This window comes from Dermacentor albipictus, chromosome 1 (assembly GCF_038994185.2).
Source record: "Dermacentor albipictus isolate Rhodes 1998 colony chromosome 1, USDA_Dalb.pri_finalv2, whole genome shotgun sequence".
Classification (NCBI taxonomy): domain Eukaryota; kingdom Metazoa; phylum Arthropoda; class Arachnida; order Ixodida; family Ixodidae; genus Dermacentor; species Dermacentor albipictus.
In genome coordinates, this window is record NC_091821.1 from 142,136,323 (window position 1) to 142,156,905 (window position 20,583).

At 46.3% G+C, this 20,583-nt stretch overlaps 1 protein-coding gene across 3 annotated transcripts in view; it reads right to left on the bottom strand.

Moving 5' to 3' along the window:
• The window catches only part of LOC135900057 (uncharacterized), a 332,823-nt gene that overhangs the window by 121,988 nt on the left and 190,252 nt on the right, over positions 1–20,583 (bottom strand). For all 3 annotated transcript variants that reach the window (XM_070526745.1, XM_070526743.1, XM_065429490.1), the window contains exons 3-4: positions 6,071–6,295; positions 624–759 (exon numbers count right to left, since the gene is read on the bottom strand). In XM_070526745.1, the coding sequence (XP_070382846.1) occupies positions 624–759; positions 6,071–6,295 (361 nt within the window). The remainder of the gene's footprint in view (positions 1–623; positions 760–6,070; positions 6,296–20,583) is intronic.

The window sequence follows — 20,583 nt, forward strand, 5'->3', positions numbered from 1 at the left end:
GTGCAAATCTGTCTTTAAAAAAAAACTGACATCATCAGGCACAAAGACAGGAGGGTTCGTGAACTTGCTGAAGCCTTCCATAGAGAAAGGTTGCGCGGCGATTGTATGTCTGAGTCATCTGTCATTTTGCTAGATTGTGGAACGCACTTGCTCAGTAACTAATTCCACGTGACTTAGATTTCCTGCGCATGCAGGTAGTTGGTTTATTCGTGTTTTCTTTTTCGAACATCTCTTTCAAGAAATTTCAGTTGTTAGACAGCGCTCGTCCTTCGTTCTTCTAACTCTGTGTCTTCCATTGTTTTTGCGCTGATTAATAAGTATGGTAAGTATTCGAAATAAAATTCAAGTAATTACTACTACTACTACTACTACTACTACTACTACTACTACTACTACTACTACTACTACTACTACTACTACTACTACTACTACTACTACTACTACTACTACTACTACTACTACTACTACTACTACTACTACTACTACTGCTACACGTATTATTCGAAAATGAGCAACCATGTCATCACTGTAATGTGACAAAATCTTATTTTAATTTCAAGAAAAATAAATATAACGCAGTGCAACAATTAATGCTCAGAACTCAAGATGTGTCTTGTACTCACGTGCATATGAGCCCCATAACCTGGGCTGCCCATAAAGATCCAGTCGAGCGTAGACCCCTCCGAATGCGATGGCAGAAAGTACGGTATTTGGTAGTGCTTTCGGAGAACATTAGCCACACTCGGGTTGCAATTGCTCCTGGAAAAAGAAAATGAATTTTCGGCTTAGTAAATTCTAGGAACTAAACGAAGCGTAAGATGCACATGCCTTTTGGATCTTTGTCTAAGAGAGAGAGAGAGAGAGAATGAAGAGGAAAGGCAGGGAGGTTAACCAGATATGAGTCTCCGGTTTGCTACCCTACACTGGGGGTGGGGGATAGGGGTTAGAAAGATGACAGAGAGGAAAACGCTAAAAAAACGCTAAAAACGCTAAAAACGCTAAACGTTTTTTTTTTGTCTAAAATTCTTATTATTGTCGGCTCGTAATACACATACCGATTATCGTTCGATAATCGATATGTGTATATCGGTTATCGGTCGATATATCGATGATTACTTCGACACGTAGTTCCGAATGAATCAATGGAATGTTGTTAATTTCAAAGATTTCTCACGTGCCAGGGGCGAAAGCGTACTAGGCTATTTGAACTTGCATCTTAGTAGCTTCAAAGGGTATGACATTGTTAAACTTTGGAACGAGTTTAAAAATATTTGACTTACTGCATCAGTAACTTCGTCCCTAACAATACTAAGGAAACGTCTAAAGCTACTGCTTGGATGCCGCGCAAAGTCTTGCACATCAAAAAGAAAGTCAAGTGCTTAAGACGACAAGGTATTTCTCGTGTCACAGTTGCTACGTTTCAAACAAAATAAACCTAGCAGCCAATAATGCCAAACTATGCTACTTTCAGCATACGTTGTCGAACTTCATTCGGACTGCTCCTAAGAAGTTTTGGCGCTGTCTGAACAGAAAGCGCAAATCAGTCGACCAGACTGTGCATGACGAAAATCTTATTGTATTGCGGAACTGTTCAACAGGTACTTCAAGAGTATATATTTTTTTTAACTCGTTAGATTTCCCTCTTTCTGATCACATCACACAGAATGATGAATATGATATAGTTCATTGTCTGGCGTTTTTTCTAGGCTTTTAAATATAAGAATGAAATCAAGTCCTTGGCCAGACAACAAACCCGATGCTTTTCTTCATAAATACGCTGAAATATTATTCGGCCTCTTAGTTGTTTTTCATGCATCTGTGTCTTCAGCTGTGCTTCCTAGAGACTGGTTTACTGCCCGTGTTGTCCCAGTACTAAAAAGAAGCGATTCCACACTGATAGTAAGCTATCATCCCATATCACTTACCTCTTCTTGTAAACCTTCAGAGCATATAAAAGCTAATTAAACTAACAAGTTTCTGGGAGACATAGACATTTTGCCACCCCGGCAGCACTGTTTCCGAAAGGGCTCTTCTACTGTTACGCATTTAACTGCTGTTATTCATGATTTCGAAAGCATACTGGAAAAATCTGGACAAATCGACGCCAATTATTTTTGTATTTTAAAAAAAGCATTTAACCTCGTTACACACTCAAAGGTAATAACAAACTTGAACTTCTACACTTACCCACGTTTGTTATAAATTAGATTGCATCTTACCTTACTAACCGCTGTCATCACGTTGTTTTTTATACATACCCTTCTAACGAACTTCCCGTAACTTCTGGTGTTCCTCAGGGTAGTGTATTATGGTCGTTGTTATTTAACATACTTATTATTGACATTGTTGACACTGTTAACCAACCTTTAAAGAGTAATTTGTTTGCTGACGACTATTTGCTGTTAACCGAAATTGCTTGCCCTCAATACCAAATCACATTAAATTACCGCCTTCACAACATTAATTCTTGGTGCGCTCGTTAGAATATGGAACTTCAGAGATGCAGAATAGCCTTCATTAAAATCACGAAAAAAATCAATAAGCCATTGTTTGCGCACAGCCTTGCATCTCAGCCACTTACCCGGGTTAGCGAATACCAATATCTGGGCGTTACATTAACCAATAACCTCAGCTGGAACTACCACCATATTTCTTTCTTACTCTGCTTTCCAGATACTTTGCCTGCTCAGACACAAATTAAAACAAGCTCCAGCTCAATCTCGTCTAATTTCTTATAAGTCCGTCATCCGTCCTAAACTGTAATATCCAGTTACGATATGGAATCCTTATACTAAAATTAACATTGATGCCCTAGAAATGATTAAGAGAAAAGCAGTAAGGTTTATCTTTTCAAAATATGGCTTAAATGACTCTTCAAGCAACATAACGATGGGACAATATTCATACGAGGCCGTTAAGAAGGGAAATTAACAAATTAAATTTCTTTTTTTTGCTTAATAAAGGCAAACTGTATCTTTCTATACAGTCTTACAAACATCCACTTGAGGCTCGCTGAACAAGGCATCGCCACTCCGCGTCACTAACACCTTACAGTGCCAGAACTAGCGTTTTCAGGCATTTTTTCTTCCCTTGCAACAATGACAAAATGGAACAGTCTGCCCATTGAACAATTGATCAGCATCGACTAGATTCAACATATATCTAAATAAATCGGCGATGTTCTTCATCTTTAATTAACCTGTTGTTGAACTTGCTGCATAATGAATCTGTTATTGATATTGTTGATGTTGTTTTTCAAGTTCATTAATGCCTTCTACTTTTGCACTATTGAAGCTGTGTTGCATAAAATAATTTCGTTGTATTGTTTGTATAGCGCAACATTTTACTTTTCTAAGGTTCTTGTCGCAATATTTCTGTGTTGTACTTCGATTCTACGTGTACTGCTTTACTGTGTAGGTACCTTACCGCTCCTGCTTAGGCCTGCCAAGGCCTGTAGTAATTCATAAATAAAGAAACTAAATAAATAAATAAATAAATAAATAAATAAATAAATAAATAAGTATATTAATTAATTAATTAATTAATTATTAATTAATTAATTAATTAATTAATTAATTAATTAATTAATTAAAGGAATACGCGCAAAATATACCAATCCTTCCAAATGTCTAAAACATCTCTTTAGATCCCCGGTAAGTGTGCCTGGGCAATCTTAACGAAAATTTGAACCATGTTATCAGCGCTGGCAGACGCTATGCAGATCCAATGACAACCTTAAGAGCTGCATTCAACATACGTCATGACGTGTACGTTTAGCTACGGTATGTTCCTTGACGATGCCGGTCTTCTGCCTTTTTGTCGAGGTATGGAAAGGTCCTCCTCGAGTTTTTGTGGCACACAGGTGCATACCAAGCCGGATAAGCTGCCGAAAATTAGCGTGTTAGTGCTTTCAATGCATGTGCATTTCTTTGACATTTTTGTTTGTTTTATCTGTTTAAAATATTAGTCATACTCATCTAGAGCAGCGTGACCCACATGCAGCTAGGTTGTTCTCTGCGGTCATTAAAAACACAGTCTCTCTGTCTCTCTCTCTCTCTCCCTGCAGCACCCACGATTGTCTGTACTGTAGCGATTTGGTCAAGGCTTACAGCTCAATCTGTAACACTGTTATGATAAGAGGTTCCTTTTTTTCCTTCTGTGGTTTGGAATGGCCAGTTTTTCAGCAGTAAAATTTTCCATGCTGCCGCCTCTCGTAGAACATTCCATCCATATCATTCCTCACTTTAATGTTGCCACGAGATTCAGCGTACCAGAACGATACTCAGGCTATGAGTAAAGCTGTAGTAAAGAGCCCTCCCCGTTAATGTTGACCCCATGGGGCCCTCTATTGCTCACTGAAAGGACTACAATAGCTTCACTGCAATCCATCCTCATCTAAATGTGTCTACTGCAGCCAATACACAATCCCGTGCCCCCACAATCAGCAACAATGCTAAGAGATATTGCCATTGTGCAGAAGTTCTCACTAGGGGCGCCATTACGTAAAGAAGTATTTTTTTTTAATGACTGGAAAATGTAGAGAGGTGGGCCGGATAATGGATCATCTGGCCTGCTGCTCTACGTAAGGGAAGGGGAAGAGGGGAAGAAAAAGGGTCACAATGGGGGGATGATAATGGGAGGAACGAGGTGAAGGACACATTACACAACTGGTATCACAGGCGTGAGTCCAGGCCCGTGTCACCTAGGAAATGTGAAAGAACACGCATTGTCTCTGTCGTCTGCCAACTCTGTGGCCACGCGCCTCCATTACGTAAAGCTATTCCAAACTATTTCTATTCCATTACTGCAAACAGCGCTGCACGATTCGTCGAAATTTTTTCCTTCCATCCCCACTTCGCGTCTGTCACATCACGTTACGAAAACCGCGAGAATTTTCCATCTGCTATGACGTGTACACTGTTTATGCGTGCTTAGACCGAGCAAAAAAATAATTATTTCCGATTTTACGCCTTTCTCGCCATCAGCCCTCCTCTATTGGTCGAAAGGTTTAGGGCTGCACCCACTAAGCCTGTCTGTCACGCGACTTCGAAAAACCGCGAAAACTCATCCCGTTAAAGTGATGTGTACGCATTAAATATTTATTGATTTGCCACACACACAAAAAAAAATTTTAATAGGCGAAGACTTCCCATTCCAAAAGGAATAGAAGCTCGCTGCCCGGTGAGAACTCTGGCCCTGGCTGCTCGGAGCTGCAGGGGCGAATGAATATTTTTGCGAAAATAAAGCTCCTTACGTGCCAGTATAGCGTTGTTGAGCCCTTTCGACACGTATACGACATCGCTCAGCCAAATCGCTTTCACTGAGAATCCGTTTTAGCGGTTTTTTAACCTCCCGTTGCACGCCGCTGGGAGTTTAGGCGCCAAAATTATGATTTTATTATGAGGCACGCCGTAGTGGAGGACTCCAGATTAATTCTGACCACCTGGGGATCTCTAACGCGCCCCCAGTGGTCGGGACACAGGCGTTTTTTTTTTTTCATTTCGCCCCTATCGGAATGCGGTCGCCGCGGCCGGGATTCGATCCCGCGACCTCGTGCTTAGCAGCGCAACACCATAGCCCCTAAACCACCAGGGCGGGTTGCTAAGCAAGGGGAAGCCGGCCGATCAAAGAGGCCGGCACCAGCCTCCTCTATCCGGATATCTACTTCCACTGCGCCGGTTCGGCCTCACAGAAACCCTCTCCACTTCAGCTTGCACCTCACCTCTTGTCAGCCAATTAGATAAGAAGAATCTGTCAAGGTAGAGAATGATTTTCGCTCATGGCATCCTATAAATAAGAAGAGCGTTTGATTGGTTTCTTCAAACAATGCTGCGGGTTAACGCCCAATACATGCGTCGGTGGTTACATAAATTTGGCGTCGGGAGATTGGAATAAAGACAGATTGGAATAGCTTTGCGTTATAGGGCCCTAGGTCTGAACACATGTTCGTAATAAAATGGTATTCAGATCTAAGCAATATGTTGCCTCTGAGCATTAGAAAATGGAGTCGTATCGAGTAAAAAAAGAAAAAAATACATATATGAGGGAACCATGGAGCTTGCATTCTTACCAACCAATGTACCATGGAAGTCGTGACCGTTCATCCGACATGCTAAAAACTTCTTCGAGGCTTTTGAACTCTGTTTTGTAAGGAAAGAACTGGCAAGCATTTCTCGACGTTTTCAAGGCCGAATTCTGGTAGACATTTTCGAAAAAGCTGAGCGAAAATGACTTAAGTGCGGTCCAGTTAGAAGCCCCGTCGCTGACGACGACGGGCACACCAGTGTAAGCGTATCTGGAACAGAAAATAGAAAACTGCATTGTATATAGCCGTACTGTGAAATATCGGCCCAACAATGTTGCGACAACATACTTTAAAGCATAGAAATGGCAAAATGCATACATTCATAAACGACGAACAATTCGATCCATGTGTCACCTATACCAGGTGTTTTTTAGCTGCACCGAATGTTTAAAAATTGCCTGCGGCAGATAGCACAATTCTAAATTTCAGCTATGTTACTCGGTGTGGTGGCCATTACTTTCATGCGAAATGAAAATGTTTAATTAAATAATTTGCATAATTACACTAGTTCATTAATTAAACCATTAAATTAAGTACTTTGCGGCACATGTTCCATCTACGAATTGTAGCCGGTGAGTTCGCAAGGCATATCCGCTTGGAACGACCTCTCAGGACTACACCAGTTTCAAAATATTGAATTTAAACGTGCCCGGCAAGAGGCATTGTCGTTCCGGTTAATTTTATGCTTCAGTGCATGAAACAACGTTTTCCTAAAAAAGAAAAAAAAATGGAAGAACAGCATATTTAACAGGTTAGACGGCGCATACGACGAAACCGGTGCCATCCTCAGTATTCGTTCCAAGTCTACGTGCCTTGCAAACTCACTAGCTACAATTCATAGATTGAAATACGCGCCATAACGTAATCAGTTAACAGAGAATTATTTTAATTTTTTAATTATTAACGAATTAGTTTGATTTCTCGTAGAAGTAATGACCACCTGATCATTTAGCTGCAGGGTTAAAATTAGGGGTTTGCGAATATTCGAAATTTCGAATACGAATCGAATATATTTTCCTTGTTCGAAACGTATTCGATTTGAGAATTGCAAATTCGAAAATTCTCGAATATTCGTGGACGGCCGATTAACGGTAGAAACCACGAATATTCGGACAGAATGCGAATAATTGAGCAATTAACGAGTTATATGCTTGCTCCGCATTCTCCTAAGAACATGTTTATTCCCTGAGAACTTCGCATGATCCGCTCATTATCTGTATCCTTTGTTTCAGTCTATCTGCACCTGGCCCGTGAGACATGATTAGTTACGGTTTTTGTTTTAGCAAGCTTTATTCCGGGGCTCTTTCATAACACTTTATGATGTACTTTTGGACCCTCTAAGTATGCGCAATAAAATATGTATCTCGAAAATGTTACCTGGACAATTTTTAGATGTTTGGAAATTAAAAAGAAAAAAATATGTCCGAGGAGAACATTGCATCGCCATCGACAACTCCCGCCTTGTGTTCCCGCTTTTCTAAGGCGGTCGCCGGCTCTTCGCTACATGCTGCGCTGCTGCTCTTTGAGGCAAACGCAATCCACGCTAAATTCGCCACTGCACTATTGGCAACTATCTCAGTGCTGGTACAGCCCTCGCTCAAACGTATTCTCCAAGAATGGCACCAATTGCGGAAGACGAGTCACCGAGCAAGCAAGAAAAGAAAGCCGGAAGAAGTCTTCGGCCGTACTACACAAGACTTTCGCCGTCGAGAGCTCGGTGCAAGTCGTGCGAATGTGTTCTTCAAACGCCAACGGGAACGACTACTACTCTTCGAAATCACTTGAAGCAGCACTATTTATTGATGTAAGAGTACAAAAAAGACGCCGCTGCAAACGCGCCGTTGAAGAATCAACCGACACTGGACGATATACTACAACAGAAACAGCAGCCATTGTCTAAGAAGAAAGAAAACGCACTTAACCAGAAAGTTGCCGAAATGGTCGCCTTAGATCTTCTCCCTCACAGCTTTGTAGAAAACCGGGAGTTCAAAGCACTGATGAAAGCAGCTGCACCGTGATACAGTCTACCATCGCATACAAAACTGTCGCGTGTGCTCGTCCCACGCCTGTACGACGAAACAAGAGCAAAGGTGCGACAGGAGATGCGAAAAGCACTGGAAGAAGGAACAAGCACTCTCGCTTTTACGAGCGATATATGGACGTCACGTGCCAACGAGAGCTTTTTAAGCCTCCCGTGTCATTTTCTTACGTGAAGTTCGAAATGAAAAACTTCACTTTGAACACGCGACATATGCCGGAGAGTCACACGGCTGTGAACACAGCTGCCACATTGGAGCACCTATGCACCGACTGGGAGATACCAATCGACTGCGCGAAGTAGATCGTGACGGACAACGACCGCGATATCCGGGAGGCTGCCAGGAGACTGCCATGGCTCCAGCAAGCCTGCTTTGCGCGCACTCTGCAGCTGGCGATCAGCGATTCGATGTCGTGTACTCCGGCAATCAACAGACTCTGCAAGAAGGCGAAAGCGATTGGACACTACAAACGCAGCCTTAGTGCGCTGAAAAGACTGAACGATCTGCAGAGGCAGTTGAACGAAGACGTGCTCAATGTTGTGCAGGATGTTGACACAAGATCGAACAGTCAGTACCTCATGCTCTCGAGGCTCCTTGAACTCAAAGAGACCATCACACTCGAGCTCACCATTTCGAACACGAGCATAGATACACTTAACTCTGCAGAGTGGAGAGATGCAGTGGTGTTTGTGGAGGCACTGAAGCCTTTGTTTGACGCAACTGTGATCTTAAGTGCTGAAAAGTATCCTTCCTTGTCATGTCAAATTCCAATTATTTTTGGAATGCTACATTGCCTCGAAGGTTGCAAAGGTAAGGCAGGGTTTGCTAATGATATTGTTACGTAGAAAGACGCAGACGACAAGCTATGTACAAATATATTTACAAGGAAAATACGCTGCGCTTGGCCAAGAGGCAACAGCCCGCGCTAGCTTCTAAATCGTCGTCTTCGTCTTCTTCCTGCTCAGCTCTTCGTCAGTGGGAGCATACCCCGTAGCACTACCCCCGGCGGCAAAAGCGCCGTCCCGGAGCGACTAAAGGCTGGACTCTGAAGCAGTGTAGTAGCTCTTGAGCCTACTGACGTGCACGACATCACTAGACGCCAGAGTAGATGACGAGGTTGAGCTCACAGGAGCAATTTCATAAGTCACAGGCGTCACCTGGCGCAGCACGCGGTAGGGTCCTGTGTATCGCGAAAGGAGCTTTTGTGAAAGTCCGACGTGACGAGAGGGCGACCACAAGAGCACGAGCGCACCAGGCGAAAACTGCACGTCACGGTGGCGGGCGTTGTACTGACGCTGCTGAGTGGTTTGCGAGTCCGTCAGTCGAGCACGGGCAAGCTGGCGTGCATGGTCGGCGAGAGCGATGGCGTCGCGCGCATACTCGCTTGTTGAGATCGAAGCAGGAGGAAGTGCCGTGTCAAGGGGCAAGCTCGGTTCGCGACCGTAGAGCAGATAAAAGGGAGAAAATCCGGCGGTGTCGTGCCGGGAAGAATTATAAGCGAATGTGACGTAAGGAAGCGCAATGTCCCAGTCGCGGTGGTCCTTGGAAACATACTTTGACAGCATATCGGTAAGAGTACGGTTTAATCGCTCTGTCAGGCCATTGGTTTGAGGATGGTATGAGGTAGTCAGCTTGTGTTGAGTGGAGCAGGAACGTACAATGTCGGCGATAACTTTCGAGAGGAAGTTACGACCACGGTCAGTGAGCAGCTGTCGCGGGGCGCCATGAAGTAAGATAATGTCCCGCAAGAGAAAGTCCGCGACGTCAGTGGCGCAACTGGTAGGGAGAGCCCGCGTGATAGCGTATCGGGTGGCGTAGTCAGTTGCGACGGCTACCCATTTGTTCCCAGAGGATGACGTGGGAAAGGGACCGAGGAGGTCTAATCCAACACGAAAGAACGGTTCCACAGGGACAGTGATCGGCTGGAGATGACCGGCAGGTAGCACCTGAGGTGTTTTCCGACGCCGGCAGGTATCACAGGCAGCAACATAGTGTCGGACAGAGCGAGCGAGACCAGGCCAATAGAAGCGGCGGCGGACGCGGTCGTACGTGCGGGTTACGCCAAGATGTCCTGCAGTAGGTGCGTCATGCATCTCAAAGAGCACAGTCTGTCGTAGATGTTTTGGCACGACAAGAAGAAGATCAGATCCGTCAGGGAGGAAGTTCCTTCGGTACAGAATGCCGCCCTGGAGGACATATCGGCGAACGGATGCGTCGGTAGGTGTAGAGCGCAGACGCTCGATGAGCACTCGCAGCGATAGGTCTCGGTACTGCTCATCGGCGATGTTAACGAAGGCAGACACAGAGAAAATGCCGTCGGCAGTACTACTGTCGGCGTCGTCAGGCTCGTCTACCGGGTAGCGAGACAGGCAGTCAGCGTCCTTGTGTAGTCGGCCAGATTTGTAGGTGACAGAGAACGAATATTCTTGGAGGCGTAGGGTCCAGCGACCAAGTCTTCCTGAAGGGTCTTTCAATGAGCATAACCAACAAAGCGCGTGATGGTCTGTGATAACGGAAAAGGGTCGGCCATATAAGTATGGGCGGAACTTTGCAACCGCCCAAACTAGGGCCAGACACTCACGCTCAGTGATGGAATAGTTGCGCTCCGCGGGTGAGAGGAGCCTGCTGGCGTAAGCGATAACACGGTCGTTGCCGCGCTGGCGTTGTGCCAGTACTGCGCCAATTCCGTGACCGCTGGCATCAGTACGAACTTCGGTAGGCGCAGACGGATCGAAATGGGCCAGAACGGGAGGCGTTGTGAGAACGTCGATTAGATGCGAGAATGCAGAGGCCTCGTTAACGCCCCACTGGAAAGGGGCGTCTTTTTTCAAAAGCTCGGTTAGTGGTCGTGCTATGGCCGCGAAATTTTTCACGAAACGGCGGAAGTAGGAACAAAGGCCGATGAAGCTGCGCACATCCTTGACACACTTCGGAACAGGAAAGTGCGTAACAGCATGGATCTTGCCTGGGTCCGGTTGCACTCCGTTCGCGTCAACGAGATGCCCAAGGACGGTAATCTGGCGACGGCCGAATTGGCACTTCGATGCGTTCAGTTGCAGACCGGCGCGACGAAAAACGTCCAGGACTGCCGAGAGGCGCTCGAGGTGCGTAGCGAACGTTGGGGAGAATACTATGACGTCGTCCAAGTAGCACAGGCATGTGGACCATTTGAAACCGTGAAGAAGGGAGTCCATCATGCGTTCAAAAGTGGCAGGAGCGTTACATAGACCAAACGGCATTACTTTGAATTGATAAAGACCGTCCGGAGTTATAAAGGCAGTCTTCTCGCGGTCGAGATCGTCCACAGCAATCTGCCAGTAGCCGGAGCGGAGGTCAATAGAAGAGAAGTAGCGAGCACCATGGAGGCAGTCAAGGGCGTCATCGATCCGAGGTAGGGGATACACGTCCTTTTTGGTAACCCTGTTAAGGTGCCGATAATCCACGCAAAAGCGCCATGAACCATCCTTCTTTTTTACCAGTACAACCGGTGACGCCCATGGACTACATGACGGTTCTATGATGTTATTGGCAAGCATTTTGCGAACTTCAGCGTGAATAACTTGACGCTCAACCGGTGACACTCGATACGGGCGGCGATGAATAGGAGGGGCATCGCCGGTATTAATGCGATGTTTAACAGTTGTAGTTTGGGCCAAAGGACGATCGTTAAAGTCAAAAATATCGTTGTAGGAAAGCAGAACGCGGTAGAGCTCACGAGCGTGCTCGGACGGCATGTCGGGCGCAATCATTTTCTGTAAGTCGGCGATGGTGCAAGTTGTCGACTGAGATGGTAGGGGAGGATCGGCTGAATTGCTGTCTACCTCAATAGATGCTATTGAGTGATCTTCGAATGAGCAAAGTTGGGCCAGAGACATCCCGCGTGGCAGCACTTGTGTCGTCAAGCCAAAATTGACCACTGGCAGGCAGACGCAATTAGCCGTAATAGATAAAACGGTATGAGGTACCGTGATCCCGTGTGTAAGGAGGACGTCTTGTAGAGGAGCCGCGATATAGTGACCGTCGGGCACTGGTGGGGATGACACTAGGTCAACGTAAGTCAGTGCCGTAGGTGGCAAGCGAACAAAGTCGACGGAACTGAGGCGACTGGGGTGTGGTTCAGCGGGATCCAGAACAGGCAGGTCAAGGCGGAGAGTACTGGCGGAACAATCAATGAGAGCAGAATGTGCGGAGAGGAAGTCTAAGCCGAGGATGATGTCGTGGGGACAGTGGGCGATGACTGTGAATAGCACGACTGTTGAGCGATCGGCGAAGGAGACGCGGGCGGCACACATACCAATTACGGGGGCTGTTCCGCCATCGGCGACACGGACAACAAGCGTCGTGGCGGGCGTGATTATTTTTTTCAGGCGGGTACGAAAGTCCGCGCTCATTACCGACAAATGCGCCCCAGTGTCTATAAGAGCAGATACAGGAACACCGTCGACTTGCACGTCAAGAAGGTTCAGATGAGTGGGCAACGTCAGTGGAGGATTTGGCGGCGTAGGGAGCAATGCAGCGTCACCTCGAGGCGCTGCATCATTCAGTTTTCCGGCTGGGAGCGGCGTCCGAAGGGAGTCGGCGAAAAGGAGCGACGGGGCTGGGGAGAGCGAGATTGTCGTCCTTGGGGCGAAGGTGAACGAGAATAGGGGCGGTTCGGCACAGGAGAGTCAGTGGCGGCATTATCGGAGCGTGCGGCATAAGGACGAGAAGGGCCACCCGAGGGGCGGGAATAGGCAGTATAAGCAGACCGGGTCGGGGAAGTCCAGCGACTTCGACAGTGCCGAGAAATGTGCCCGATGCGACGGCAGTGAAAACAAATGGGCTTGTCGTCAGCAGTGCGCCATTCAGCTGGGTTGCGGAAACGTGGTGGGTAAGACGATGCGGGACGGGGCGGAATCGAAGAAGCCGGATGGGTATCAGGGTGATGGGCCGAGCAGATGGTGTGAAGGCCCATGTTTTCGAACTCCTGGCGGACAACTGCCTGGATCAGGGAAACCGTGACTGCCGGTGCGTTGGTGGGGCTGGAGTCGAAGGCAGCCGGATAGGCGGCCTCAATCTCACGCCGAACGATCTTGGTAATATCGCCGGTGGTGTTGGGACGAGGAGCGTCGGCACAGGAAGAAGTCGCTGGGGTGTTGGGCAGACGGGCAAACTGCTGATCGATACGTCTGCTTTTAGCGAGTTCCAGGCGGCGGCACTCTTTGAGAACAGCATCCACCGTCGCGACGTTGTTGAATACGAGCAAGTTGAAGGCGTCATCGGCAATGCCTTTGAGGATGTGGGATACCTTGTCCGACTCAGGCATGTGTGCATCAACTTTGCGGCACAGAGCCAGGACGTCCTAAATGTGCGTGACATAGGGCTCTGTTGACGTCTGCACACGGCCGGAAAGCGCCTTCTGCGCGGCAAGTTTGTGACCGTAGGGGTTGCCGAACAAGTCTCGGAGCTTTTGCTTGAACGAATCCCAACTGGTGAGCTCCTCTTCGTGCGTCCGAAACCAAACTCGAGGTGTGCCACCGAGGTAAAAGACTACGTTGGCGAGCATGATAGTGGGGTCCCACCGGTTATTGCGGCTGACGTGTTCGTAAAGGCTGAGCCAGTCCTCGACGTCTTCCCCATCTTTTGCCGAGAATACGCCAGGATCACGGGGAGCGGAGAGGGTGATGTAGGTCGTCGAAGTGGCAGCAGGTGTCGGAGCCGGTGGAGTCGGGTTGGCGTCGCCGGGAGCCATGAAGGTAGGCTCGACGTACCGGCCACTGCGAAGCTCCGTGACGAGGTACAGGGAACGTCCACCTCCACCAAATATGTTACGTAGAAAGACGCAGACGACAAGCTATGTACAAATATATTTACAAGGAAAATACGCTGCGCTTGGCCAAGAGGCAACAGCCCGCGCTAGCTTCTAAATCGTCGTCTTCGTCTTCTTCCTGCTCAGCTCTTCGTCAGTGGGAGCATACCCCGTAGCAATATTATAAAATGTATCAAGACTCGTTTTGTGGAGTGCAAATTTGACGAAGTGGCCAGCCTGGCCATGTTTCTTGATCCACGTTTTAAGGCCACAGTTCATCAGGCTCTGGTCAGGTTATCTGGCTGGAAGACCTAGGGACAAGGGAGCTCCCAGCAGCTGACGTTGAAGCCAGTGAAAACACTGCCGTGCCAGCGTCGACTTCGTGTCGACTGATGGCATCCAGTGTATGGAATGCCTTTGACGATCTAGTGATGAACAAAGAGAAGACACATTTGGCATCTGCCCCTGAGAGGGAAGCTACAGACTATGCGGAAAAGCCGCTCCTGGAAAGGGGCAAGGATCCTTGTTAGTGGTGGCAGTGCATCGGCCGCTTCAAGTACTTGCTTTTAAGTGCACTCGCCCAGAAGTACTTGCCCATCCCTGCCCCCTTAGTTGTTAGTGAAAGAGTCTTTTCTACCGATAGAAATGTTATCACAGTGCATAGAGAGCGCTTACATTCTGAACATGTCGAGCAGTTAATTTTCCTTCACGATAATTTGTAACAAGCGCCTTACCTGACTGAGAGCATTACCTGACATTATCTGAGTGCATTACCTATAATGAGCGCTTCTTCAACCTGAAGCAGCCTTGTAAAATGCAATAATAATTCTAAACGGGTAATAAAACTCTTGCTACCTCGTTTTGCAACTTTGTAATGCTACACATATATTCGATATTCGATTCGATATTCGAAGACAGTTTTTTTGTTTTATTAGTACTCGATTCGTATTCGAAAATTTCAATATTCGCACACCCCCAGTTAAAATTGTTCTATTTGCCACAGGCAATTTTTAAAAGTTTGATGCAGCAAAAAAAAAGAAGGATACGTCATTAGTGTTTTCAGCTTGCTCACATATACGAAGACAAAAACGTTAGAAATATCAATAATAAGACCACTATATTTCCGTATTGTGAATGTTGCAAATGTAGCAGCGTGAATACTATCTCCGTTGCCTGCGACCGACAAACGTAGGTCGTGTGTGCTGGGTATTCTTTGTATCACTCAACATTTTTAAAACCCTACTGTGTCCCCACTCCCTAGCTTGAGCCATCGGTCTACCACTGAATGGGTGCATGATCGATTGATTGATCGAGGAAAAATGAATTAAGCGGAGACTCTAAAGAAGCTTTTTAATGTGACTAGCATTTCTTTGGGGAGCTTTATCCAGTTTGCGGTATCTAACCTTTTTGATACACCCAGTGACCCAAGTCGTCTTCTAGCTGGGGCCACCGTGTACGTGCCCGAAAAATATTGAATTAAATTCGGGGGTGTTACGTGCTAAAAGCACAATATGATTATGAGGTAGGCCGTGGTGGGGAACTGCGGAATAATTTTGACCTCTGGGGTTTCTTAAACACGTACTTAATGCACGACACATGAGTGTTTCTTTTTTTCACTTCCATTGAAATGAGGCTACCACGACCGGGAATCAAATTCACCACCTCGTGCTTAGCAGCCCCACACCACAGCCGCTAAGCCAACCCGGTGCCTGGCATGCTCCCGTATAGATAACTTCGCCACCTTCGTAAGTGATATTGGTATGTGCCTATTCTTGGCCAATCCCCCAGAAAGGTTGTGTCAAGGCGGCGCAAATGTAGCCTTAAATACCGGGTGTTTCTAAGAGGACATTAATTAATATTTAAAAATAGCCGTTCTGAAATAAAAGGACAGTTCCGTTGGACACATGCCGTCAGTGGTGGCGACCACGGCATGACTGGTAATGCGTAATAATTAGTCGCTAATTAACAAAATATTTATTTAACGTTCAAACCTTTAATTTCAGTCCGCTCATTGCAATTGGGAAATTGAAGCGGGCTCTCCGTACCAACCATGTAAACATTTGGATCTCGACAAGCGCGATTACCCGCGGAACTGCGGCAAGACGACTTTCGGCTATCAAGCGCACGAAAACGAAACTGGGAATCTGCAGCTAGCGCAAAGTCACGACCCTTGAGGTGACGTTCGGCTTACGGCACCCAGCAGCGGGCAGCTTTCGCGCTGCGACAGCGAGGAGCACGCAGACGGAGCGCGCTGGCTGCTCGCTGCTGGCTGACGTAAAAATAACGTCGTCTCGAGCGCTTGACCGTAGCCGCCACAGGAGCCTGCATGCCAATGTGTGGACCTCAGAACAACCCAATAGGCGTGCCTATTTTCGGTCTGTGCTTCTAGCCCTTTATGCTCCCTGTCCTCCTAATTGTGACGGCGGATAGCCCACAGAATGACTAGGGCAAAATAACATGATAGTGCTTCCAATTATAAATGTCTCTAATGACATCGATAACCTAAATACAAAGCACGCAATTTTCGTGTGCCCGGCATCAAATTATGATCTAGCTGGCGAATATAGCTGGCGATGAGTTGCGAGGGCATGTCCGTGACGTTTCATGTGACGTTTCGCGTGCCCCGTTTACTCGACCACTTGAGCCCGAGCAGAGCTGTGTCAGCCCGGTGTGCTCACTGCCGCTGGGGCTGCAACACGATGTAGAGTAAGTAATGCTTGCATCAAAATCTCTGTCCCTAGTTGCATAGCTCTGATATACGCTTTCAAAGCAATAAAAGTTATTTCATTAGGTTCCTGGAGTCATGCTGCTATGGTGTCTCTTGTTCATGAAGGGAGTGTTTAAAAGCCGTGAAGTTTTAACTGTGAGCTGAGCACGGAGAGAGAGAAAGAAAGATAAATTGAAGACAGGAAAGGCAGGGAGGTTAACCAGATGCACGTCCAGTTTGCTACCCTGCACTGGGGGAAGGGGTATGGGGATGAAGAGAGAGAGAGAGCACAGTTTTCCGCACAGTGGAAGGTTTGCACCGAGTCTACACACGGTTCCCAAGACCTGTCGACTTGAGGCATTTCAAGATACGCTCTCGTGGCTTTTTGTGCCATCGACGCGTGCGGCCAGGGTCCAAGGATCTTCATTACGGAAAACGGTCTGGAGTCCAGCTGGTACAGTGCTGTCCGGAGAACTTCGCGCTCGACGTCGTATTGGGGACAGATACATATGATGTGTTCAATCGTCTCTGTGGTTCCGAAAGAGTCGCACATCGGCGTATCCCCCATTCCAATGCGGAACGGCTAGGCCTTCGCAAATGCCACCCCGAGCCAGGGGCGGCATTATACTGTCGCCCCAGAATGTGAAAAATTTTGGCACTTGTAGCTTTAAGGATGGATCAAGTCTACGAATATAACACTTCGGGAGCTTGGGAGAAGACCATTATTTGTGTGTCATAGCTTTAGCCCCGATATGAAGCTTTCTTGCAGCGTCGGTTCTGGATAAGGGGATTGGAACTGGTCGGACGTACAGATGGGCAGACCGGGCGGCTTCGTCGGCGAGGTCATCACCAGCAATGTCAGTATGTCCAGGTAGCCACTGGAATATTTCATGCCCTTTAGCAATAGCTTGATTGTGATCTTCTCTTATTTCATATGTCAGCTGTTCACGAGTCTATGGCATGGGGCAAAATGTAGGTCATGAAGATCTGCCTTCGAATAGCAAAATATGACCCATTTCTAAGGTGTGTCTTGCAGGAGATATTTGACAGCAGCACGCAGGGCAGCAAGCGATGCCACTGTTGATGTTGTCATGTGAGACAGTTTGAATTTGATCGTGGTTTTCGTAGCCGGAATGACAATGGCACCTGAAGAGCTGGTAGGTGAGACCAAACCATCCGTACAAATGTGTATTCGCTCCCCGTATGTCTCATTGAATAATCAATGAGCTGAGCACGGAGTTTCCATGCTAGATCCAAGGTATATGTAAAGTGGTAGCGAATCTTTTATAGAAGCCCGCAGGTCAAGAAAATGACAGCTCGTTGCAATTGTCGCCATCTGCGTATCAGGGGAGACAACTCACAGCAAGCAAAAAAATAAAAATAAAGGAGACGTCTCATGCGGAAATGGCAGTGACGTCAACGTCTTATGCTGCTTGGCGGGAATGTTTAAATTATTTCGGCGTTCAGCATTTTGACCACTACACCAGCAGATATTTTCTTTTTGAAGCTGAGGTGAGCTTGTGACTCGCCTCAGCTGAAGCGCCAGCATGCCATTAAACTATAGGAGTATGAATGAATGAATGTTGAATGAATGAATGAATGAATGAAATGAATGAATGAATGTTTGGTGTTTAGTGGTGCAAGGGCCAGGTATGGTCAAAGAGCGCCATGTCAGTGTTAATGAGCTCGCAGGGACGTGATGAGCTCTATGAAGTTGATGTGACGTGGCTGTAAAGGGGCCTAAATTGGTCGCTGTAATAAACTATAGGAGTGGGATATACCTTATAAAGAACATAATTAGGCTCTTATTAACAGCAATTGCTCCAGTAGGTTCCTTACGAAGCTGAGCGAATAGGATGGACATAAATGACACTGCCACAAAAGTTTCAAAAGCAACTTCACTTTTTTCGCCTAGAATAATGAAACCAATATAATTCACCAAACAAAAGTTATGTTTCAATGGATGAAAAGTACTATGGCCAGCACACAGACCTAATCTATAGCAATATATGCGAAACCTTTTCACAGAATCGTTTCCAATTCCGTGGGACACCATGTATTCATGTCCAACAGTTATAAGACAACATTGCCCCGCATTATCGTTTAGAAAACATTCGACTTACTAATTATGCTGCTCGTCGGACACTCAGAGCCACGTGTTTGCGGAGAGTGAAGAAACATAGCGCGACGTTACTTCGCGGAGCGTTCCGCATTTATCGTCACGACGAGACACAGCGTACTTACATAATAAAAACTGCACGATAAAAAAAAAACGCTGCACTCACACCTTTCGCCAATGAATGCCATGTGCCATGCGCTTCGCTACGCAAAATTTGAAGTGAAGCGCATGCCACACTTTGAACAAACACAAATGAAAATGGAAAAAAAAAACTAGGACGAAACCGCCGTGTTCAAGTGAGCAATGCCATTCCCCACGACACAGCAACCTGGCTTGTACAGCCTTGTCTAACGCCAGGATCACTGGTTCGTAGGGGCCACCAGGAACGAATAATTGTGAAATAGAAAAAAACTATATATTTGTTGTTGTATTACAGCGAAAATATTTGAAACGGAATATTTATTCGCATGACCGTATTTCGATTAAAAATTTTCGAACATTTATTTTTCACATGGGTTTTCTAGTTTCAGTGTTTGTACCCCCCTCACCTTATCGTTCTTCAATCGCGGGTCACTACCCGACATCTCTGGCAATGGATTTCGGCACACTTTTCGTTCCAAGCTGCGCGACCTATTCAGATGGGCCTTGCTCGATCTCTGATACCAATACGATTGAGCAATAGGTGCAAAAGCAGTAGTGTCGCAGCTGTTTGCAGTAGGTTCCTAAATTTCGAGCACGTCGAAGTAGAAGCAGCGAAGCAGCCATTAATTGACGGAGATGTTAACTAGCCATGAGTAACGGACTCAACGCATCAACACTGCTATTATAAATTGTCGCTAACTACGTGTCGCGTCGCATGGAGCCGTCGCTCGTGAACCGGCGCGACAGTGGTCCTCGTCGTACTGCTTGCTTCGCATCTCATATTTGATTATCCTATTCCCGTTCTCTTTCTTTCTTTCTTTCTTTCTTTCTTTCTTTCTTTCTTTCTTTCTTTCTTTCTTTCTTTCTTTCTTTCTTTCTTTCTTTCTTTCTTTCTTTCTTTCTTTCTTTCTTTCTTTCTTTCTTTCTTTCTTTCTTTCTTTCTTGCTTTCTTGCTTTCATGGAACAGTGTTTCAAGCATACCTCGCTATGTTTACATTGAAGGGACAGCGGATAGGGCACCTGGGGATTGGCATCGAACAGGGCGTCATATTAGGCGGAGGGATACAAATATAAAAGCGTATTCGGCCATGTCGACAAATACCTGTAGTTTTATGCTGCCTCATGTAGTCGTATAAGCCGTATACGCGGCGTGCGCAAGCATTTGTAGGAATCAATGGCAGTAGCGTACTTGAACGATACTCAGTGTCGGCACGGCATTTAGAGGCGTTTTGAAGTGACCGTATATTGGCGTAAATTACGGCGTACAGGCGACAGTGACGTACAATGCGAGGGAAATTTATTGTATTTTGAAGTATTTTTCGGGAAATCAGCAAGGTACTATCGCGCTCAGTACGAGCTACAACGCACGACCGCTTTGCCACGCGCTTCGCTTTGTAGCTCATACTGAGCGTGATAGAACGTGCAACGTGTACATAAGAAAACTTAGCGGGTCCATCTGACATATTTTTGTTTTATAAAGTACGTCGGAAGTATCTTTAGAAACTTCCTTTTCTTGACACGGAGACAAAGATTATCATTGCGGACTTAACGCAGCTGTTGTATCCTTGCACAGTCTTGAATTTTCCGAGATATCTGCGCATGTGCATGCAAGCTTCATCGAAGACCACTAAGCGTCCAGCACACTTTAAAAAAATTATGGGGTTTTACGTTCCAAAACCACTTTCTGATTATGAGGCCCGCCGA